Source organism: Falco cherrug, chromosome W, assembly GCF_023634085.1.
Source record: "Falco cherrug isolate bFalChe1 chromosome W, bFalChe1.pri, whole genome shotgun sequence".
NCBI lineage: Eukaryota > Metazoa > Chordata > Aves > Falconiformes > Falconidae > Falco > Falco cherrug.
Genome location: NC_073719.1, coordinates 15,674,763 through 15,698,167, shown reverse-complemented (window position 1 = coordinate 15,698,167; position 23,405 = coordinate 15,674,763). Strand labels below are relative to the sequence as shown.

Genomic DNA, 23,405 nt, shown 5'->3' with positions numbered 1-23,405 from the left:
GCTGCGAGAGGGGGGCGGCTCGGGGGGCGCGGGGCCACCCGGGGCGGGGGGACACCCCTCCCGGCCGGCGGGCGGTCCGGCACCGGTGCCGCGGGCTGGAGCGACCCCGCCCGCCCCTCCGTCGGGGCCAGCCGGCGGCTGGAAGCCGGTGGCCGCCCCCCGCCCCCCCGCGCCGCGGTGCGCTCGCTGCGGGGTGCGCCGGCGGGGCCGCTGTGCCCGGGCCGCAGAGCCCGCACGGCAGCCGGGGAGGGCTCCGCCGTCCCCCCCCGCCCTGCCCGGGGGCGGCTGCGGGAGCGGCGCGGGCGAGCCGGGGGAGCTGCGGGTGACGGGCGCCCCCCGAGCGGCTGCGGAGGACGGGCACGACCGCGGCAGAGGCCGCGAGTGCGGCGTGAAGGTGCCGGTCAGCCGGAGCCGCCTCCCGCGGGGGGCCCGGGCTCGCTGCCGGGTCTCCGCGCGGTCGGGGCTGTCGCTGCCGAGGTTCGAGACGTTTCGCCGCCGCCCCTCGGCCCGACACGCTCCTGCGACGGCGGCGCTGGCCGTGCCCGGCTCGGGGCAGGCGTTGGCCAGCCGGAGAGCGGACCCCTTCTCCGGGAGAGGCCGGAGCGAGGCGGCGAGCGCCGGGGAGCGCGCAGGGAAGGGAGCGGGCAGCCCTGCGCAGGGGGCGAACCCGGGGGCTGCGCCGCGGCTCCGCACTCGCGGCTCCGCCTCAGCCGCCGGCAGCCCCCGCAGAGCCGCCCCCGGCCCCGCACCGCGCCGCGCCGCAGGCAGCCCCCGGCGCCCCGGGAAGCGTTGCGGACCGACGGCTTGCACGTAGGTGGTCAGCAGAAGGCAGCTCTGCGCCTTAAGTGGCAGCGTAGAGGAAAGATGTGTCTGCAGCGAAGCAGCGGAGCGGGTCCGGGGGACAGCGCGTGTCGCAGGCGCTTGGCAGCACACGGCCTCGGGAGGGGGAACAGACGCCATGGGGCAAGCTGGGGCACAAGGTAAGCTCAAGGAGAACCAGTTGGTTGGTGGGACCAAACAGAAATTACTTGAACTGTGCATGAACACTTGAGTGAAAGTAAAGACCGCTGTGCCTTTAAATGGGGACGAGGCTCGTAAGACCCAGTGAGGATTAAGTGTGACTAAAGGTCATCGTAAACGGTTTTTCCAGGGGTATAAAGTATTTTCCTGTCGCGAAGAGCTGTGCTAGCTTTGTGGGTTTGCCCCCCAGCTCCCGTCCCCGCAGACACGCGTAGCTGGTCCCTCGGCCGTGCGGGTGCTCGATCCGTTGCGCGGCGGGCGATGGGATCCGGCCGTTGGACGGCAGCATCAGGTCCCGAGGAGACGGTCGCTGCCAGCCCCGGCCGGGCTGGGCGCTCGGAGGGGCTGCGCGACGTCCCGGTGCGGCAGCGGCCCTTCCCGGGGCTCGCCCCCCGTCTGGGTGCGAGGGGGGTGGCGGCCCGGCGGGTGGCGGGCCTGCCGGGGTGGGAGATGCGGCTCCAGGTGCTTTGCCCGCCGGCCCGGACGGTGCTTTCGCCTCTCGTTACGCGTTCGGGGGAGGCAGGAGGGTCGCCGTTACCGTCAGCGAGCCCGTGCTGCCGCCGCTGCCCGGCGCCGGGGCTGTGTGGCATCCCGGGGTGGCGGGGAGCGGAGCGATGCGCCTCGTCCTTGCAGGGTGCTGAGCTGCCCTTCCCCGGGGCCAGGGCTCGCTGCCGCTTCCAGCTGCACAGGATTTGGTCCCGCAGCCTCAGGGTGAGGGCTGGATTTTCGCGAAACGAGGAGGAGCTGCTGGCACCTTCTGTACTGGCGGTCGGCTTGATTTCTTGCTGTGCTTTTCATAGATTTTTAATAGCCCGGTGGAGTACAAATTGTAAAGGAAACTTGATACGCAGAGTTTTAGAGTTTGAAGAGAGATTATTCACCCTCCAGCTGTCGTGAGGTTTCACCTCTCCTTCCTGGCAGGACTGATCTTCCAGTTAGAAGTGAAACAAGGTCAAACGGTTAAGAAAAAAGGTTTCCTTCTGTCAGGGCGAATCTAAATCAATCAAATTCCCGGGCACCAAAGTGTGCTGTGTAACAAATGTGAGTGCAAAGGTAAGCACGTAGCTACCGGTAGCAGAAGAGCATGTGCGAGAGAAGTTGTGGGTCTTCTCTCTAAGTTCTAACACCTTGCTCTTTGCGCTGTTCTGCAAATTTGCCTGGATTTTAAGTATGGACAGAAGAGGGAGAGACCGAACATATGCATTTGATTTGCTTAATAGAAAATATCTTGGCAGAAAGACATGCTTGTGCTGTGTATTCTGTTAGAGTTTGGCTTTTTAAAATACCCATATGTTCTGTCTAATGAAAAGCTGGTAGTATCTCCCATTCACCTAAGAATATATGTTCAAACATAGCTTGAGGTATGCTGCTAATCACGTTAAGAAAAATGTCTAGCTTAATATCAAACTAGCTAAAGTGCAGTCACTGGGGAATATCTCGGTGCTTGTAAACTTTAATTTAAAGAGTGCTATGAGGCTGGATTACCCGATAACCAGAACAATTGAAACAGCAGTATAAACCCTCTTTTTTGAAGGAAGACTGTAGGTCACTTTGAACAGCATAGAATCATAGAATCATTTAGGTTGGAAAAGTCCTTTAAGATCATTGAGTCCAGCCATTAACCCAACACTGCCAAGTCCATCACTAAACTGTGTCCCTGAGCACCACATCTACACCTCTTTGAAATGCCTCCAGGGGTGGTGAGGCCACCCTGAAACTTCCCTGGGCAGCTGGTTCCAGGCCTTGACAACCCTTTCAGTGAAGAATTTTTTCCTAATGTCCAATCTAAACCTCCCCTGGGGCAGCCTGAGGCCGTTTCCTCTTGTCCTATGCCTTGTATCCTTGTTGGATCTGGTAGAAATGATCCCCAAATGGCAGTGTGTAAAGGATTAATTTAAATTCCAGATTCTGGTTGCCTGGCATTAGCAAAAATAAAGCTTTTGTGTTATTTCTCTTAACAGTTAAAAATTAGATGCAGGAAAAATAAAGAGAAACACTAAGTACTGCATTTCCACACACACACCCCCCCCCCCCCCCATTTACCTTTTGGTAAGACAGAACTAATTTGCTCTCCTATCTGCTGTGCATCCTGGTGCTGAGCTAATCTTTTCTATGCCCTAGATTGTTATTAGCCTTGCTTGCTTATCACTGAAAGATTTACTTTCTAGGACTCCTTTTAATTCCATTTGGTCCTACACTGCCTTTTGTCTTAAATGTTATTTTTTTGTAGTGTCCTTTGAAAGATTCTTGGCCTTTTCTAACCTGGGACAAATTTATAGTAGCCTGGTCGAGTTTTCCTAATCGTTAATGATCTTCCCAGCAGGATATGTTCTTTGTCTTCTTCCTAACTTGATTCAGGACGCATTCTGTTTTGAAGTGCCCTTACCCTTGAGCCATTGTGCTGGGATTTAGTGGATTGACCCAAACTCTAGTAGATTTTTCTTGAGGCTTTTCTGTGTCACTTTGCACAGCACTGGTAAGATACCTGCTGTCAAAGTGCTTGTATTTTAGTAATAACTCCTTGGCATTGTTAAAGTAAGTATGTTTAAATTTTCCTTTGGCCAACTCATCTGTTTTAATTCCTTAAGTATTCAGATTTGTTCTGAGACAGGTCGAGGAAAGGAGCACTTGTTCTTTACAGAGGATGAAACAGCAGAAATAAATGTGTAAATAGGCATGACCATTAGGCCATCAGGGGTGTTTCTATGGGTATGCCTGCTATGCCCAGAATGGTGTAAGAACAGTAATCCGCTTTGCAGATTTGGCTGTATGACCTATCACTATGTTTAGAGGTGCAGGCATCAAGAGATGCAAGTGTTTTCACAGAATTAAGAAAACCATCTTGTCCATGCAGTCCAGCCATAAATGATGCAGAGAACAACAAATAATAGAAAAAAAAATGTCTTTTCAGAGGCATATGAGTAAATAGAGTATTCTGTGCTGTCCTGTACACGCATGTGTGTACATGTATTCGTAGCCAGTGAGTTGTGGCTCCTAAGCCTGATTTAAAAACTGAATGAGTTCATTATAATCCCCTCCTCCCCCGCCCTCCCCCCCCCCCAAAAAAAAAAAATCTCTGAGGAATCAATCTAATCTGCCTTACTAAATGAACATGTGAAAGTGCTTACCAGGGATAAACCTGGGGACTCTACATATTTCTCTCTTTTTCCTCCAACAGAATGAAAACACCTTTGAGACAATAAAGGATTTGGAAGAGGAGCCAGTGTGTCCCATTCAGTATTCTCTGTGTATCTGCGTGCACCGCTTCCCCTGTTTGGTTTCTGATCGAGACGGGAAGGACAGGGAGGGTGTAAGGACATTGCAACTCTCAGAGAGAAGGTAGGCTTTTGTGCTGGCTTCAGGCAGTTCTGAGCTCTTTGGGGCTTAAATCTCCCCAGGATGGGTGTGATGTTGTCTACTCCAGGGCAAATGGAGAGGAGGAGGGGCGCCTGGAGGGAGGACCCAGGGCGCAGGGGACACCCTGAGCATCAGAAGTTGTTGGAACCAGTGATGACTAGAGCTGTGACCAGGGGGGACCTCTCAGATTTCTCTGCATGTGGTACCCCAGTTGCTGGGACGTACATGAAGCAGAGATTGTGCGGTGTGGTGGGAGGGTGACTTGGTTTGCAAAGGGGGAGCTCAGGCCAAGCCCCTGCAAGGCAGGTAGAACTGCAGATCCTCCCTGTGCTTCGTGTTCACCTTGCCTGTGACAACCTGCCGCAGAGAAGCTGAGCACAGCCCTTTGCTGACGCCCAGCAGCTTGTGCTCCCTGCTGTGCCCCTCTGAAATATTTTGGTTGATCGTCGTTTCATGGCGAGCTCTATTGTCCCCACAGCCAGGGCTACTGCAGCAGTAGCAGACCAGGGCTTCTAGTTCCTCCCCGACGCCTGCCTTCCTCCCCCTCTGCATCTCCCCAGCTCTCACAGAGGAGGGGTTGCCAGTGGTGCCTTCTCCAGGCAGGGCACATCTGCAGCTTCCATTGAATACCCTCCTTCCCTTTGAAAGCCCTGCCTCTTTCTGGCGGGTGGGGTTTGCTCATTTCCGTGAGCGCTTTTGCAGGTGGTGGTGACACGGGAAGGAAAGGGACATACAGTGCTGGAGGTAAAGAGCCGCTGCGCGTCTGGTTACACCGTGTTTGTACAGCTGAGGTGGGTACAAATCGGGGGTGGCTTTGCTGGAGAACTTTGCCAGGGCTATAACTGACGGCCTGTTTGGGAGTCCCAGAGCAGCACGTTCGGTAACAGGAGATCGCTGCGCTGCCTGCCCTTGCCGTTGCTGTTGCGCATGCGGCAGTAAACACCTCCTCTGCACAAAACTGAGTCCGGGTAGAGTCCATGGAGACAGTGTTGGTAAGAATCCCAGGTGCTGCAGAAAAGCAGTCTGAGGTCTCAGCTGAGCTGTACTGCTTCAGAAGGGAGATTAGCCATAGATAGGTACGTGCTTTCTTTCTCAGAGAGGGGGAGGATGGTGTGGGATAGTCCTTTGCTCGGTGGTCCTGTGGGCATGTGCACTGGAGAGGAGCCATCACAGGCCACCTCTTCCTGAGCAAGCCACCACTGTGGGAGGCACCGAGATGCTCAGCAGAGGCAGTTTAGGAGCGACAGGGGTGATCTGTCCCGCTGCTTGGAGGTAATCCCCTCCATACAACCCTGAGATGCAACGTACCCAGCTAGAGGGAATCCCAGTAGAGGTGGACAAAAAGATGAACACGTGCAGGTATTGCTCCCCAGCAACATGCGAAAAAATTCATCAGCAGTACATATCCTGGCATGTACCCCGTTCATATGGAAGGTGAAGATTTATGGTTTTTAGTGTAAGTGAAAAGTTGTTGGACAGTCTGTTTTGCCTTGGAACAAAACCATACAATTAAATTTCGCGAAGCAACCCGTGTTTCAAATCCATGGACAAGGTGAAATGCCATGTGCATGAGAGCGTTTCTCATCAGCGCGGATCTTTGCTGTCTCTAAAGCAGTGCAGGCTGGGGCTGTGGGTGCTACTGGAGATATGCAGCCCGCCTGCACTGCAGGAAGGTCATTCTGGTCTGACTGTCAGCTGGAGCTGTATGTTGTACAATATTGTACGTGTTGTGCCAAGCTTTCTGCAGGTAAAGAAAAGAAAGCAGCAGTCATGTATTTGACAACAGCAATCATAGGTGATGCTGTGAAGAAATTCAGGGAAAATCTGCGGCGCATGTGATTTTGACTACAACCGAGCTGTAGTTCTGACTTGTCTTGGTCACTTTAATTAGTAATGTGTCATTAATTTAAAAATAACCGGTGCAGTTAAAGAGCATGGGTGTTGGTCAGAAAGGCCTGGTTTCTCATGTGTAAATTCACCAAGTCAGAGGCACTGATGCAAGTGCCTGGATGAATCGGTAAAACAGGGCTGGGCTAGCCAGGGCTGGCACGGGCAGCGTGTGCAGCCTGTAGTGGTTTAGGCAATAGCTCTAATTCAGAGTTATGGTGGAGGTGCTGAATGTGCTTGGGTTTGAAAGCACACAGTCTTCGTTAGCTTCAACGGAAACTGCAGGATTCTGCTGTGCAAATCAATGAAACTGTGAGATACAATCCACTGTTCAGGAAAGTCAGAACATATTTTTAAGGAAGTCTCTGTTGGGAGGTAAAACCGCTGCTGAAGCGATAGCAGCGATGGAGCGTGTGTAAAAGAGCCTGGGGAGACCCGCAGCCTTCTGGAGCCAGGCAGAGTATTTCCTGTTCACTTGAGCTATTGGTCACGACGGGAAGATGCTTCCTACAAACTGGGGTTTGTTCTAATGGGAATAGGTGACTTGTGAATAAAGAGGGCAGTGGAGGGTTGTCTTTTTTCCCCATTTTTGGAAAACGGAATGCATTATTGTTCCAGTTTAACAATAGGTGGCACTTGGTTCCAGTGCAAGTAGTTATCTCTTCATTGCCATAAAAAGAAATCCATACAATTATATCAGTTCTGATTCTGAATCAAAGAATGAAAATAGCTTCTGGACAGGGTCTTGACTACTAATTCATGTGCTGTGCTATCTGCGTGGTGTGTCTTCATTGCCTTTCACTAAAATTCCTCTTTCCTGTGAAACCAGTTGTGTTTGTGGGTTTGGGATCTTTTTTTCTTTCCTCTCCTTGTTCGCAGATCCACTTGATTTTTTTCTGGTGGTGTTACAACGAACATTGTGCAGTCCTCCTAACGCTTTGTCCATCAGTAATGTTTTCACTTTTTTCTTGTTCCTGTTTTAAGAGACACTATTGTTTTCTAAGGGCTGTATTTTTGTTATGTCTTGCATGATGAGTGAATTCAAAGTACTTTCAATGGCATAATACACTTTGTAGTGTAATTTTGTGAAAATGCTTCTGTATGAATTACAAAAAAGATCATTTTATATTATTTCAGGGGTAAACCCTGAATTAATCAATCTTGGATGTGGTGTTTCTGTCTTCTAGAAATACGTGAAGCTTAACTTTGTTTTTATAGGTTAAGAAGGAAAAAAGCAAACAAAGATGTTCAAAAGTGCAGGCGGTGGCAAAACAGGAGTGTGTGGATAAATTAAATAACATCACTAATTGGCAAATGAAACAAAAGATTACTGTAAGGAAGAATGACTGTTTGAAAATGGAGAATGAAAACACGATAGAAGAAAAAGACAAAAGGAGTTTTTCATCTGGGGAGAGCTCAAAATTGATTAAAGTGCCAATGAAAGGGTAAGCTAAGGAAATAATCTCTAGCTCTTATTTGTAGTGCTATGTAAGTGTCTTAGGTTTTCTGATACTGTGGTAGTTGAAGTAGTTTCCTCAGTGGTGAAAGCCATAGTGAGTAGTCCACTGCTTCTCAAAAAATGAAGAAAAATTCTTTTTTGACAAAATGAAGCGCACGATGGAGGTTCAAATTTATTGCCTGCTCTAAAAAAAGAAAAGGGGAAACCAAAAGAAAACCCCCACCTAAATTCCTGTGATTTCCATGTCAACACTGAGGTAAAATGCATCTTCAAAACCAGAACTGAAGACTAGAAAAAGCAGTTATTTTTGTAGGAAAAGGCCACCTAGAAAAGAAAAGTAGGAACTTGGGGTTTGCTACTCCTCCCTTTTCTAGGTGATTTTAGTGATCTCCGTGCAGTTGGTGTTTTCCTTTTCATTAAGTTAATATGCCCTTTGTCAGGAGAGGGGAAAAGATGATATTACCAAACCAATCTCAAAAGTCTAAAGAAGGCACACGTATTTTTATGCAGACCTAAGCAGGAGCTTTTTCTGTCTGTCCTTCAAAGGAATCTCTGCTCTAGGTGCTTTCTGTACCGTGGCTATTGGATATAGTCCAGCTTAACCTGGATCTAGCTCAGATTCCACGTGTCCCCCTCACTCCTAGGGGAAGGGTTTTAAATACTTGGGCATATTCCACGATCTTTACAGTCAAGTCTGTGATTTTATCATAGATATTTTTTGTCTCGGTTGTTTCTGGACATCATCTTAAGTATGTCTGTTTCACAGAAATATTTTTTATAAACCTATTCACTTGGTGATTTTTTTTCTTTCTTTCTGTGTAATGCAGTAAAATTGCCCTGAATGCCAAAGGTGCAAAGAAAAGTAAAAGACAGCCTTCAAAGCAGAAGGCTCATCAGCAGATGAGCTCTTCCAGTGGCAATCATGGTCAAGTACCGGATGAGAGCACTTCCAGTGAAACATCTGAGGATGAAGGAAGGTGTGCATGTAAGGAATGTTGAAAATAAAACTTACTTAATGATAAAAATTGGCCTGAGAGCTAGAGGCTAGTTTGGGTTTTTGTTGTGTGTTTAGGTTTTTTGTAAACCTGACGCCTATGAAGATTCTTGTTCTTTCATGTGACCACCTGATGTTCTTTCTTGTTCTTTCTTGTTCTTTCCTGTGACTACCTGATGCGCTTTGTGTTGACAAACACTTCACTTTTGTTTAGAGTGCTTTTGAACATGCTGGCCAAGTCAACAATGAGGTCACGTGCACAAATTCTGATTAATTACATGAGTGTGTGCACAGGCATAGAAGTATTTCATGTGTTTAAAAAGGGTGAGGTATCTCAGTTTTTTTCACTGCAGGTACCTCAGGATTTTTTGCCCTGCTCCCCGCTCCACCTTTTCTCTTGCAGCTGTTCCCTCCTGACTTCTTGCCCACCCTGAACTTACTTGTGTGGGTTGTGGCAAAGTGCGAAAGAGAAGTTGTTGACACTGTTCAGCCCTAGCTAAAAATCTGGTGTGTTAGCAACACTGTTTTGGTCAGAAATCTAACGCACAGCCCTGTGTGGGCTGCTGTGAAGAAAATAAACTGCATCCCAGCCAGACCCAGGACACCAGAGAATCCAAAATTACAGTTCTTTGACCTGTAGGAGAAGGATTCTCATTACTGAAGAGAGCTAAACCCCTGGTATTAAACAGGGAATGCACGTAACCGTATAGCTCCGTGTCTGTAGCTGTAAGATTTCTGTCACTTTGCGTGAAGTTTAGGGAACAGTTATTTCAACTGTTTGCTTAATATCTTGCGGAAAAATTAGCCTTCCAGTAGACATTAATAGCACACAATAACTGTTTCAGTCTTGAACTATATCTAGCAAAGTTACTATACCAGATTTTAGTTTAATTCAGTTCTGCAATTAAGTTTTCAAAGCTACGGTAGGTATTATTCATAATGCAAAGTAAGCATTTCAGTACTGAAATATATTTCTGTTTTCTAGGCCTGCAGCAACAACCAGGAGTGAAAGGAACGAGGTACTGTAAAACTAGTTTCTTGGTAAACAGTCTCTATCAGCTTTTAATCACTTCGATGGGAGCAGTGTTTATGTAGTGATCAACCAGATGTACAAATTGCTGCTGGTACGCAGCTTTATTGTATTTGAGACAAATCTGTGGGCTGTGAAGGAGAGAATGAATCATTCCTGCATTTGTAATGGTCTGTAATACTAGACAGTGGAATTACAGAAAGTACTGTATTTTTTGTAGGTCAGCATACCAATGGAAGTAACTGATGGCCCTGGTTTAACTCACTCATCTGACCCAACTTCAGAGGATGTCCGGTTAGAAGCTTCAGCCTACAAGGAGACTATGCTGCTGTTGGAAGAGCTTAGCGTGGTTCATAGGGGTATGTTTTCAAGTCTCTGTCTTCAGCTGTTACAAGTTCCCCTTAAAACATGATTTCTTTGTAGGCACTCCTAAGTATTTTAATTTCATATTTTGATATAGTATCTCTTTGTGACTAGAGATCCCCCTCAAAAGCTGTGAAACTGTCACCTAACCTGAGATGTTGCCTGCATTACCAGCCGATGTGCCTTACGTTATCATTGGTTCTCTGTCTAGTCAGAGCTGGAGAAGCAGTTTCTTGCAAAGTACAGTTCAGCTCCTTCTAATGCGGTCATCAAAAGTCAGCAAGAGCTTTTTCTTCTTTATATCCCCTTGATGTGGTTTAAGCCCAGCCACACCTAAACACCTAAGCACCACACAGCCACTCACTTGTTCCACCCCAGTGGGGTGGGGGAGAGCATCGGAAAGGGAAAAGTGAGAAAACTCATGGGTCGGCATGAAAACAGTTTAATAGCAAAAGCCACGCACGCAAGCAAAGCAAAGCAAGGAATTCATCCAGCACGTCCCATGGGCAGGCGGGTGTTCAGCCATCTCCAGGACAGCAGGGCTCCGTCACGCATAACAAATACTTGGGAAGACAAAGTGCCATCACTCTGGATGTCCCTCCCTTCCTTCGTCCTCCCCCAGCTTTATATGCTGAGCATGATGCCGCGTGGCATGGCACATCCCTTGGGTCAGCTGGGGTCAGCTGTCCCAGCCGTGTCCCGGCCCGGCTCCTTGCGTACCACCAGCCTGCTCGCTGGTGGGGTGGGGTGAGGAGCAGAAAAGGCCTTGGCTCTGTGTGGGCGCTGCTGGGCCATAAGGAACACATCCCCGTGCTACCAACCCTGTTTGCGGCACAACTGTAAAACATGGCCCCGTACCAGCGACTGCGAAGAAAATTAACACTATCCCAGCCACAACCAGCACACCCCTCAACAGCTAATGACAAAGAGTACAGCAAAATAATGGCTTTGCTTAAAAATAATAAGTACATATATATAACAAATTTCAACTGTCATACGATGCTTGCATATATGCACAAGGCATTATATAAACATAAGCATCACTTACTAGGGCTCTTAAACTATGCTAAAATTTCATTAGGCAAGTGTTAACCTTGGCCGAAGGCCAAACTCCCCCCCCAGTGCTGCCACTGCCCCTCCTTGACAAAACGGGGCGAAAAAGCTGGTGGGTCAGTGTGAAGGCAGGGCTGTCACTTCCCAGTGACTGTCACTGGCAAAACAGACTCCACCGATTAAAATACATTTGGATAGTGAGAAACAAAGACCCCAAACCTGAGAAGGACACGTCGGCACCCCCCCTGCTCAAGCTCTGCTGCGCTCCTTCCCTGCCACCTCCCCAGGCAGCGCGGGGAGGCTGCGGTCGGCAGTCGGGACGTAGCAGTTTCTCTGCTGCTCCTTCCTCGTCCCTTTTCCCTGCTCCAGTGTGAGTCCTCCCCCAGGCTGCAGTCCTTTGGGGAAAATCTCCTCCAGCCTGGGCCCTCCATGGGTCGCAGGTCCTTCGGGAAGGATCCGCCTGCTCTGGCACGGGGTCCTCCGCAGCACTGCGCTGTGGGTATCTGCTCCAGCATGGTTCTCTCCGGGGCTGCAGGGGAATCTCTGCTCTGGCACCTGGAGCAGCACCTCTCCCTCCTCCTTCGCTGACCTGGGTGTTCGTTTGCGGGGCTGGTTTTCACATGCTTTTCCCCTTCTCTGCCCGTGTGGTGGTTTCGCCCTTTCCTACATTTGTTTTTCCTGAGGAGCTGCCAGCACGGCTGAGAGGCTCAGCTGTGCCCTGCGGTGGGTCCATCGAAACCGTCCATGGCCAGCACGGGGCGACCCCTGGCTTCTTCTCACAGGGACCTTCCCACTAACCTGCCACCTGCACCTAATACAGCAAAGCACTGAACAGCTTATACATTGGGCAGTATTTGTGCAGCTTTGTGTCTTTTCTGTCTCAAAACAGGTTCTGCTACTTTGTTGAAAATGCAAAACATACTTCTTGAATATGAACAGAGAATAGAACGTCAGAAAAATCGGAATAAAGCGCTCTCAAGAGAAGTAAGGAAATTGGAAGATGAAAGGGAGGAGTCACAGTTCAGAGCGGAGAAGACTCAAGATTTGAAATCCGTGTTGGCTCACCAAGAAGCGGAATGGAAAAGGGGTATCCAAAGCCTTAGGTATGTAAATTGTGGTCTGATAATGTATTATCTTGTCAGTGGTTTTGTTCCGAAAGACACCGATGGTGCAGGCAACAGGATGAGAAGTTTCCAGTCTTTTGGGTTTGGGTTTTTTGAATCCCGTGGGCCAGTTATGCTATGAAGTACATAATGTGAGAGGGGAAAAACGTCCGGATACCAGCTCCATGTACAGTCTTCTGGATGTTGTTCTAACTTTGTTTTCTAGCAAGAAAAGAGCAAGAGAGTGTGTACGGGGAAATCAGATTTATAAGAGAGATCTGAGAGATGGTTGGGTGTGGGTTTTTTTTTCGTTTTGTCCTCGCAGCTTCAGTTGGCCTATAATACTAGGATTTCTGGTAACTCCACCCAGTGCAAGTCAAACCAGAGCTTAGAGCATTTGTTTGCTTACCTGTTTGTTTGTTGGAAAGGTCAAGTTTGGGATTGCCCCTTTCCCCACACTCCTGAGCTAGACCCGGAGGTGTGAGGTTTCTCATCGCTGTTGACATCACGTCCGACAGGGGTGGCCAGCAGGCACCGTAGGCAGTTGAGCAAGGACAACTGCAGAGCCCTGGCCTGGGAGGGGAGATCTCCTCGTGGTGATCCCCGGTGGGATGGCGTGGCTGGGGAGCTGGCCCAGCAGGGCCAGGCGGCCCAGGCAGAGAGCGAGCTCAGCAGGAGCCACCGTGAGCTGGCAGCTGGGGCGGCCCGCAGCGGCCTGGGCTGTCTGGGGGGCAGCAGTGCCAGGGCACTGGGGGCAGGGAGTGCCCACCCCTCCTCAGGGCTTGCTGAGCTGTGTCTCGAGCCCGGGGTCCGGTTTTTGGCCGCCCAGCCCAGGAGATCTTGCCCAGCCCGTGTGAGGTCGGCAGGGAGATGCCGGGCTGGCGCGGGGGCAGGAGCACCAGCCCTGTGAGGGGAGGCTGCGGGAGCTGGGCCTGGGGGAGTTGGGCCTCCCAGCGCGGGGGAGGGGAGTACGAGGAAGACGAGGCTGGTCCCAGCTTGGCCTGGGTTTGACTTCAGCAGGTGTTCAAAATCCTCAAGCATCTGTCAAGTATAAAGAAGTAGTATTTTCATTCTAAGTGAATTCTCCAAGCAGCGTTAATTTGTACTTTCGAAAGTTACACTTTTTATGAAATTACACTAGAAGTTATATGTAAAGCTTTTTCCTTGCAATATACGCCATTCAAATACAAACGTTTGTCAGTCTTTCAAGTAATTTTAGTGGTGGTTGATTCTTGTTTTGCAGAATTTCTAAAGCAGGCTTTCAATTGGCAGTTCTTCCCTTACGCTGACACTTGATTTTTTAAATTTTTTTTTTTGTTCACTGTTGCGAGTATATGGGAAAAAATAGTCAAAATAATGATCAAACACAAAGCTGCTTGCTTGTTTGGGTACCGTGGGCACACCATGGACCGTTTTTTACCATGTCAGTGCTTATTGCTGATTGTTTCAGTTGGTAAAGAAGCTGACCTTCCATAAGGCTTTCCTTGTAAGTCAGCTTCAAAATGAAATTGCTGTAGTTTCTCCCAGAGGTAGATCCGACTGGGGTTTAAAACTGTTTTTAATCGTATTCAGCTTAAACCCCATGCATTTCTGAATCTGGTTTTGAACACTGACATCCTTCTGGAGTAAACAGAAGCTGCTTGTTCTGCCTGTGGTCAGCAGTTGTTTTAGACTTACAGAAGGCTTGCTGAAAAATTGTTGGGTCTGCCATAGGTAAGTGGCGTGCTGATTCACCAGTATTGCTTCTGGTCACTGAATCTGTAATGTGTAGGCAATGCTCAGTATACTAAGAAAATGTATACTAACCATAGTAAAAGTTTACGATGCTTTGATCTGATGAGACAACAAACTCCTTTTTCAGCAAAATGGCTGTAATATGAAGATGGATTTTTTTAATTTTATTATAGAAGTGTGCACACTGGTGTGTGTTTCCCTATACAAACTTACAAATAACTGATAAATCACTCAAAGTTTTTTTTTCTGTATCTTGTACAACTGATACCATGCACAATGGCATGAAGTTAGAATTCTTTAAAAAGTTGAAAAGTACAGTAAAAATATGAACTCTGAAAACGTTTAACATTTTTTATGGTTTGAGTTGTCTCTGCAAGTTCATCATGTGGAATATCTACTTTTATATCAGTGCTTTTGTTTCTCAAATACTCCGTTAAATCCCAGATCTTCTTTGAAACAAGAAGAAGAAAAGAGGCTCAGAGTAGAAGTGCTGTGTGAGAAAAGGAGAGAAGACCTCCGAAGGAAAGAAGATCAATGTTGTAAAGAGATGGAGGAGAAACAGAAACTTGAGTTACAGTCTAGGAATTTAGAAATGGAGTTAAGAACACTGAGAAGGCTCTTGAAACAGGTCTATTAAATAATGAATTAAACTCTTTGTCTTATTTTCTGCTTCTTTTCAATTGTATTCCAGTATGCCTAGAGAAGGAGGCGCTTTGTTCACGGAAGAGGCGTTGGATAACAGTTGTCAAATTTTGAGAACAGTAGAGTACAGTTGGTTCACAATTGGGTGGTTGGTTTTTTTTTTTTTTGCTTTGCAGTTTATTATTCCCTTTTTCCTTTTTCAAAATTTAGGTTTCACTTGTATTTCAGGCAAAGCCTGACCTTTTTTTGAATTACTACAAAACATCCTGTATTTCGCCTTCTTAAATTTTCATAAGAAAATTTAAATTTATTTATTTATAGGTGGATTATCATAACGGTGGGGAATCAAAAATGTTTTCAAGTATGCAAGGGAGAATGGGAAGATGTATTGCTAGCTCTGTTTTTTCTTAAGATGCAAGCAGTTTTATTGTATTACTGCAGGTTGAAGAGGAACGTGATGAAACACAGAGACAGCTCTCTCAGGAAAAGAGGGCCAGAGCCCTTCAAGAAGGAATTTTGAACAACCACCTTGGGAGACAAAAGGAACTAGAAGAAGAGACAAGAAGATCTATCGGAAAAAAATCAGAGGTAAGCAGATTTTTTTTCTAATAAATTACATTTCACCATGTTTGTTTTAAAGTCATAATAAATCTTACATAACTTTTTCTGTTTCTTGATGTTTATTTACTGTTTACCAGTGTAACTTATCTGGGTAAATACCTTTCTTGTTTTCTCTTATGTCTAAAAGTTCTGGAAAGCAGCATCACTCCTGTATGTACCTGAATTACTTGTGCAAGTCGGAAGCGAATAGAAGACACTATTTACACCGTTTCTTAACCTATCTGTTATTTTCCATTTCATAGACATTTTGTCATCGCTTTTTAGGCTTTCTAGCAGTGAAACACCTAGCTACCTATGGCAAGGTTGACCAGGAAGAAAGTTGTTTGACAGTGTTTGTGTTTCCATTGCTTTTATTTTTTAATTAGTTATTCCCTTATTGAACTTACTTCAAGTATGCCTTTCTTTGCCACCTCCACATAACTAAAATTTTATGATCGACTCTCAGCAATGAATTCAACTCTCTGTAAGAGTTAGAGTAACTGGAGGAGAAAAAGCAATCATAAACACTGTATTAAAAAAGATCTTGAAAAGAGTTTACTGAATTTCCTAAAGAATGTGCAGTGCCTTGAAGCCTTTTTGTTCTTGGCTGTGCTGCCCAATAAATGTAGGGTGAATGTGTTTAAGTGGGAAAAAGTTATACATACAATAAAGAGGAAATATACAGGACTATTGCATTCCGGGGGTGATTGAGTCTTATAGCTAACTTTCAGTAATACAAAAGGATAAGTGTTCAGAAGACATTTGAGAAGGAAAATACCCTTTCTGGCCTTGTTTTTACCAGATCTGTAGCACAACTAATTCAACCTTAAAGGCAGTATTATAAAGGCATGCACATACAAGAAAGCGCTGTCATTTTAAAAGCTTTGGTTGCTGGTTTAAGGGGGGAAAAAACCGTAACTGTATATTTGGGATGTTCATTTAGGTTTTAAGGCTATGTTGCACTTCCGTTGGGTACGTACGTTGTACATGTGCATGGGTTCACAGAGTAGCTTATTGCCTGAAACTTCATCTTCGAAGTCATGCTTCGGTACTAGAAATGTTAAAATGCAGTTTATTGCTGCAGGTTTTTTGTAGATTCATTTCCCAATTGGCTCTTTATTCATTTTCCCTGTCATTCAGGAATCCAGCACTGATAGAGAACAGGATCTGTTGTACAAGAATCAGTTACTACAAGATGAGATTGCTATGCTAAGGCTAGAACTCACTCAAGTAAGACTTAGGCACCAGGAGGAACAAGGAAAATATTTAAAGGAAAATGAGACCTTGAAAGAAAAAAATGAAGCTCTCAAAAAGGAACTTAAACTGCACAAGGAAGCATTAAGACAAATGTTTTTTCAGTTCAACGCGGAGCTGGACTTAGTAAAGAGAGAATCTGCAGTGCTGACTTCCAAACTTGAGCAGACAAACAAAAGCAAAGACAGACTAGAGACAGAAATTGAATCATTGCGTTCCTCCCTGAACGCTGCAGTTCAAGAACTTGAACTTCATTTGTCATCAGAAAGCAATGCTGAACGAAGATTTCCCAGAGAACGTGATGAATGCCTTTGCTTGCAAGTCGAGCTCCATCGTGACCTCTCTGACGTGCAAGAAACCAACAAGAGCTTGTCTCTGCAGCTGTGTAAAGCTAAAAGCAAAGCTAATAGGCTAGAAAATGAGCTTCACCAGTTGAAGCAAATGCTCGGAGAAAAAGCTTTGCTTTTAGAAATGACAAAAAAGAATTAAGTCAAGGCCAGTGTCGGGCAAAGGAATGTGATCATGCTCGACAACTTGAGAAAGATCCAGTAAGCAAACTTGTAATAAAACAGGAGTCCCTGCAGGAGCGATTGGCCCAGCTCCAGAGTGAAAACCTTCTTACTCCATCAGCAATGGGAAGAGATGCAGAACAAGAGGATCATGAAAGAAAAAATAGCGGATTATGGGCAGGAGCGTTTTAATGACATTTTCAACAAACTTAGAGCTGATACAGAAAAGCAAGTTTATCTAATAGAAGAGCGAAACAAGGATTTAAATGCCAAGCGTACTGATTTAAGGGAACAAGTCTTTAAATACGAGACTGACGTAGTAGAAAGACAGATAAATTATATGCGTAGAAAGAACAATTTAAAGTTTGTCCGTTCTTGAAATTAGTTTGTTCCTCCAATGTATCCGGTGTAAGTTACATGCATGGGACCAAAGAATACTCATTTGTTCTGGTTTGTTATGTTTCCCTCGGAATTGCGGAAAGTTTTGGCAACGGGGATATTAGTCCTCAGATCTAAGCAGAGAACAGAAAAAAGGTATCCAAGTCTAAGCTTTGATCAAGAAAGGTGATTCTTCTCTAGAACTTTTTTCCATCTATTTTCCTTAGTCCATGTTATGCCCTATAGAATAGTCTAAAGTATTTGATGGTTTTGATGTAAGTATTGCACAGATGACCTGAATGAGAGTGGTATAAAAGGAGGAACCATCCAATACACGAGGGCTGAGAAATGAAGATACAGAGAAGTGAAGTGGTTGGGGCTAGATTTATATGAAGCTTCTATAGAGGGGAAAAAAGAGGTTCTCTGTAAGCTGCTATCAAGATTGAAGAGTATTAGTAATGTCCAGCTGTTGATTTCTGTATGTGTTTTGAGGGTTCTGAGGGGCCTGCCTGTTCCTCAAAGTTCATGTCAGACGGTGACCTTAAGCTTTCTCTTTTATGATGTGTAGCCACACTCCAGCAGTACTGTCAATCATTGTAAACTGTGACTTGCTTTGTATTCTTACTACCAAAATAATGGGTTCCTTTTGAAGATCATGTGAGAGAGTGTGTGTGTGTTATATGTATATAGCTATATATATATAATGAGCTATCCAGATTTTTGTAAACCTAATCTATCAGTATTTCTAAAACGAGCTGAGTAAGAAGACTACAAGAGGATGTGATTCAACATACCCTTAAAGTGTATCTCAAAGGAGCTTTCAGATATTTGTATTCATTTAATTGTATTTGTATAGTGAAGAAACAGAAGAAAGAACAATCTAACACAAAGTCCTGCCTTCAGTCACCGGAGTAATATTTGCAGTCAAACTGTGGCTCTTAGATCACAACAGATTTCTTTGGGTTTTGTTAGAAAAAAATACCCGATTGCAGTGTGTTCCTGTGTATTGTTCAAGGAAGAACAATACCTGAGCCTTTTTTATGTGTTAGGAAACAGGAATCCTCATGAACAGCTGCTGATAGTCAAAGGTGCTCAGCTGAGAAAGATGACGAGAGGTCATCATCTGTGCAGATGCCTGCTGGTGGCAGGCAAAATTTCATACTTTTGGGTTCAATCTAGACAGGTCTAACCGTATAACAAAATAAGTTAAAGGCGTATTTCATGTTCTTAGAACTTTCTTCATGCTAATTTAACTGTTTCGTTAGGGCATGTTTGGACAACTGCAGCAGGAGCTTGCTGCTGCACTTAAAAAGCAATCTATGCCAGAAGCTTCACTTGAAGTTACTACGCGCTACCACAGTGACCTGGAGAGAGACAAGCTGCGCTTGCAAAAGGAGTTGGAAAAAAAGGTGAAAACTAAGGTAGTTAATGTCTGTAACTATATGAATAAATCTGAGCGTAGCTGTTGAAAGCAGGAGCGAATGTTGTCCTTTTGCACCACCTTTTGCAGTGTTCTTACGAAAACTGAAGTATAGAGGGAACCAGAGGAGCTTTGCAGGAAAGCTGTAGGGTGATTCTGTGTGTGTGTGCATGTCATCTTATCCCCCAAAGTTGTAACCTCATCCTGTCGCTTCTAGAGTATTCCTTCTTCCCACCAGCTCCAGCTGCTGTTCTTGGTTATGGTTCCTAAGGTGTGTTTTACACTCCACACCAACCTTGGCCATAGGTCTTGGATGGGTGGAGGAGAGCTTAGGCCTGTTTCTGTGTAAGTTACTGCATTCTCCTGCGCTCTTGTCTTTTCCGGCCACCTTACTTTTTCTTCTGCCACTGTTGCTTTCACAGACGCAGAAGCAGAACATGCTGGCTCTGACATCCAAGGACTTGCACAGCACGTGGGAGGAGCACTTGAAGTCAAGATCCCACCTTGAAGAGCGCGTTGCTCAGCTGGACGAGGAGAAGGCTGAACTGTTGCAACAGGTGAGCCCAGAAAATTCTCCAGGCACCGAGCCAATACCCAGGAGAACCACGTGCACCTTCTGGTCAGGTTCTTACGTATCATTGTTTTCTGTTATCCCTGCCATTCAGGCTGCGAGTACCTTATCGTTTGGGGGTCATGGAGGAAGCAAATAAAAGCTAGATGGGTATCCTTGTGTAAGTTCTGGAGTGGCTCTGTTGGGAAGAGTTCCCAGTGTGGTTTGCTATCAGTTGAGCACATCGAGCAAGGCCACAGTTCCCAATTCTTCCTTGGATTTTGTGTGGTCATCTTCTGACCCCTTGGTTTCTGGGCAGGTTTAAAATGCTTGATGTTTCCAGTGCGTGTGTGGAGGAGCTGCTGTATGTTTTCAGCGTAGCGGGAGCTTAAAAGCCTTGCCGAAAAACATACTGAAGGAATGCTGGGTAAATGAACGAGTACTTGGGAAACAAGCAGCGCCTGCCAGTTGCCAAGGGACAGCCTTCCCCTTTTCTCCTTTTCTGTAGAGGGAAAATGGAAGTACAAAGTCAAAACAGCTGCCAGCTCTCCTCTGGTGTGGCTGAGAAAACACCAAGAGGAGGAAAACCAGCATGTGGCTAAGTAAATGGCCACACAGAAGAGGTGGAGGTAATGGCCGAGGGGAATAAAATGTTGAAGAACTCCAAAAGATCAGATTCCTCCACAAGCCCCTGCCTGCTGGTTGCTGGAAGATCCCATGAAAGCTTTGGATGGATCCATGTTCTCCCATGAAGTGCATACCTACGTAATCCCTACTATGAGCAGAGGCACTGCCAAAAGTGTTCTCCAGCATCTTTTCCACCTGTTATGTCTAGAAGAGGATGGCCTTTGCTTCAGCGAGGGCATCTGTTTCTGTAGTTACGTGTTAGTCTGTTTGATGTGAAACCTGAAGGGATGGAATATCCTCAGGAATTCCGTCCCATGGCATTCTGTGGAACGTGGCTAACGGATAGAGACGTCCGGCAGCTTCTCTGTGGAGAGCGCTAGATGCACAGACTGTACGTAGGTATTTTTCCTGTGCTCTGTTTGTGTGATACACTTTCAAAAGAGAAAAGAAAGATGTGAGAGTGAAAGAAAGGAAGTGAAGAAGCTGGTAGAGTTGAAACGCCCAGCTGAACTACGTCTGGCCCAAGAAATGAAAAGAAACCTCGATCTGCAGAAAGACTGTAAGAGGGACGGCTTTTTAGCATGGTGAAGAGGTATCCCTGCGTAGAAGTCATGTTTTATTAAACTTTAGTGTAAAAATAGGTGTACCTAACTGTGAGCAGATGCCGGCCTCGTGTTAGTTCTTGCAAGGTACTTCTGTACACCACCCCCTAGTTTTCACTAGCTGCCAAAACAACTGCAGGTGCAGGTAGCCCTGCAGTTCTCCTGGGAAAAAGGGAGTCTTTCATTCCTCTTTTCAGGTGAAATCTGGACTCTCCAAGTGTATGTGGCGCAGGAATACTGGTTTTTCCTGGTAATTCCTAGTGTGTCAAGCACGTTAAAGATGAAGCAAGCTGTGTCTGTGCTGTTTACATGAGAGTATGTGAAAAAGTCCAGTTTTGTTCCTTTGCTTCATTGTTTTCATGACTAGTTTGCTGTGCAGGTTGAAGAGGCTGCTGAGCAGAGCTACGAAGGAACTAAGGGTGTATGAGGAGAGAGGGGGACTGTCCCAGCTTAATTTGCAGGGAGAAGTGAAGAACAGGTATTCTGAAGTGGTCAATGAAATTGGCAGATTAAGAACAAAGGTGAGCTTTGCTTTGTTTGGGTTATTGTGGTGTTTTTTCTTGTGAAACCTTTGTTCTTTCTTTATACTTCTTTTCATATTGTTGACTTTTTTTCTTGGCTGTATTTCTGAAATTATTTGGCTGTTTTTTGATGTTCGTTCTATGGTCACAGTAGTAGGCGACTGTAATACTGATGTAGCTCTTAGGGGTAAAGACGGAAGTGTTACGTACACAGCAGTATCTGCGAGGGCACATCAGGGGTAGGCTGTCCTGCAGAGGAAGGGCAAAGCAAGAGCCACAGCAAGGCTGGCAGGGTCTGTGACCACACAGGCCAGGGATCAGCCCCACAGGCCCTCACCAAGAAGAGCAGAAGAGTTCTGGGGACAGTAAGCAGAGTGCGCCAAGAGTGCAGATCACCAGGCCGGTCCATAGGGATGGGCAGGTCTGCAGTCCTACTGGGCCGTCACGTCCATGGGTGAGGGTCAGGGCTGAGAGCAGTGAAGGCCCAGCACAGGCCTGGCTGCAGCTTGAGGCCGTGGCAGCATCGTCGGGCTCCGACGGATGCATTCCCTCTCGGAAGAGAGGGGAGTAACGCCACCATCACTCGGAACAGCTCTGTGCAGTTGGCCTTGCCCAAGGTCACCCCCTGAAGGCTGTCTCGGGCACGAGTTGAGCAGGAGGCAGGTGGGGGTTTGCTTTTCGGAATGGTGTCTTTGCTTCCCAGGGCACAATGCAGTGTGAGGTGGTGCGGAAGAAACCCTGTAACTTGTTGCTTACTAGTAGCTGACTCAGTCCGTCTTTCCCTTGTCATGGAGGCCCAGAAGTAGAGTTCCCAGAAGTGCTTCTGAGGTTGCTCTGGGTGATAGATTCTAGTTTTTAATTTTGCATCCTTTCTGTCTAATAATAAACAAACAGTTCCTGTTGTGCCCTTAACACTATATCCACAGGACCCATCAGCACTCCCTTATCTTCCAAGCCTGAAACTGAATTTCAGCCCAGGCAGCTACCAAAGTCCCTACCAACTAAAACTGGGTAATCACGGGGGGGTTTAATACCATTCTGAAACATTTGACATTGCACAGGAAGTGTAGGGTCTCCTGGTCTTGGCTGGGGAATGACCTGTAAAAAACCCAAGTTTTTGTGGCTGAGCATGCGTGCACTTGAAAAAGGACTAGAGAAGAAATACTTCCTCCTGGAAAGAGCACAGAGATGGATTGTGTTTACTCTGTATTGCCACCTTGTAAATAAATTCCTGCCTTTCTTCTAATGTTTGGAAGAAAACAAATGCACCCAATTAAAAAATGCATTTTGCTCTCCATTCCCCCATTAAATGGTCAGACTGATTACAGAGGTGCTCTTGAAATGGCTGCTGCTCATAGCCATTTCCCAAAACTCATAGAATTCAGGTTTTGCAACCTGAATTTACTTGGCTGTGTTTTCAACAAAAGTCTTTTTTCTGTCTTTTTAAAATTATTATTTATTATAGCTTTTCCTTCTAGGGATCATGTCTACAATAACAGAACGCTGCTAATACACTGAGGATCAGCTAAGGAAAGTGACTGTACATCAGCCACTTTGGTCGGCGAGAACACTGCCAGAGCGAATAGGCTTGATAAAGCTGTGAAGGCTCATTCCAGAAAGCAAAATGAAGGTTTTAGGAGCTGTACCATTATTAGCGATGAAGAAAAAGAAGGTATTTCAAAGGGCTGAATCTTCTCCCTAAAAAGTGGTACCAGATTCCTGTCCTGTTGTCATCAATATTTTCACTGCTAATCACAGTGAAGTGTGTCCCTCTCTCTGATTGAGGATTTCTTTCCCATCTCTCTGTTTTTCACAAACTCATTGGCAAGAGACAGTTTCTAAGAGGAAGAAGTGTGCTGCCAAGGTGTTCCATGAGTCAAACCATCTAGGGTATACTGGACTGTGACATCACCCCAAAACCTTATGGTACTTATAATAAGGTTTCACCACGCTGAACTACCTAGCGGCATCACCGCAGCAGTAGAATAGGAGGATGGTTCCCAACTTATCTACACCAAAGGCGTGACCTGTCTTTTGATTTCTGGACCACGTTTCCATACCCTCAGTGCGCGTTTGTGTTCTTTTGTGGCAGTGCCAGCTCGGCCACATTTACTGGAAAGTAACTTTCTGACCCTGTCATGGCAAGGCAGGTAACTAGATGGTGCCTACAGCCCCCCCCAGCCCCCCTCCCGCTGTATTAACCCTTGCTGTTTGATCCTTTGGCATCCATTTGCCCAGGGCTAACGATGGCACACAAGCAGGACTGCTCAACAAGCTAGGAGGCAAACTGCTCGCAGAGCTG

At 46.4% G+C, this 23,405-nt stretch overlaps 1 protein-coding gene and 1 long non-coding RNA gene across 2 annotated transcripts; both read left to right on the top strand.

Moving 5' to 3' along the window:
• The first annotated feature begins 876 nt into the window (after positions 1 to 876).
• On the top strand, positions 877 to 23,281 carry LOC129734603 (uncharacterized). The gene is made up of 3 exons (XR_008730129.1): positions 877 to 980; positions 7,483 to 7,709; positions 22,582 to 23,281. It is a non-coding gene; the product is annotated as an uncharacterized LOC129734603 (long non-coding RNA).
• LOC129734596 (ankyrin repeat domain-containing protein 26-like) lies at positions 14,452 to 17,097 on the top strand. Its single transcript, XM_055698236.1, has 3 exons — positions 14,452 to 14,628; positions 15,084 to 15,230; positions 16,383 to 17,097. Exons 1-3 carry the CDS (start codon positions 14,548 to 14,550, stop codon positions 16,983 to 16,985), a joined length of 831 nt encoding a protein of 276 aa, XP_055554211.1. The 5' UTR covers positions 14,452 to 14,547; the 3' UTR covers positions 16,986 to 17,097.
• Positions 23,282 to 23,405: the final 124 nt, after the last annotated feature.

What these genes read in the sequence shown, in the direction of transcription:
- LOC129734596 (XM_055698236.1), top strand. Translation starts at nt 14,548, where the DNA reads ATGGAGGAGAAACAGAAACTTGAGTTACAGTCTAGGAATTTAGAAATG. An exon ending in TGAGAAGGCTCTTGAAACAG is followed by an intron (nt 14,629 to 15,083) that starts GTCTATTAAATA and finishes GTATTACTGCAG; the next exon opens with GTTGAAGAGGAACGTGATGA. An exon ending in CTATCGGAAAAAAATCAGAG is followed by an intron (nt 15,231 to 16,382) that starts GTAAGCAGATTT and finishes CCTGTCATTCAG; the next exon opens with GAATCCAGCACTGATAGAGA.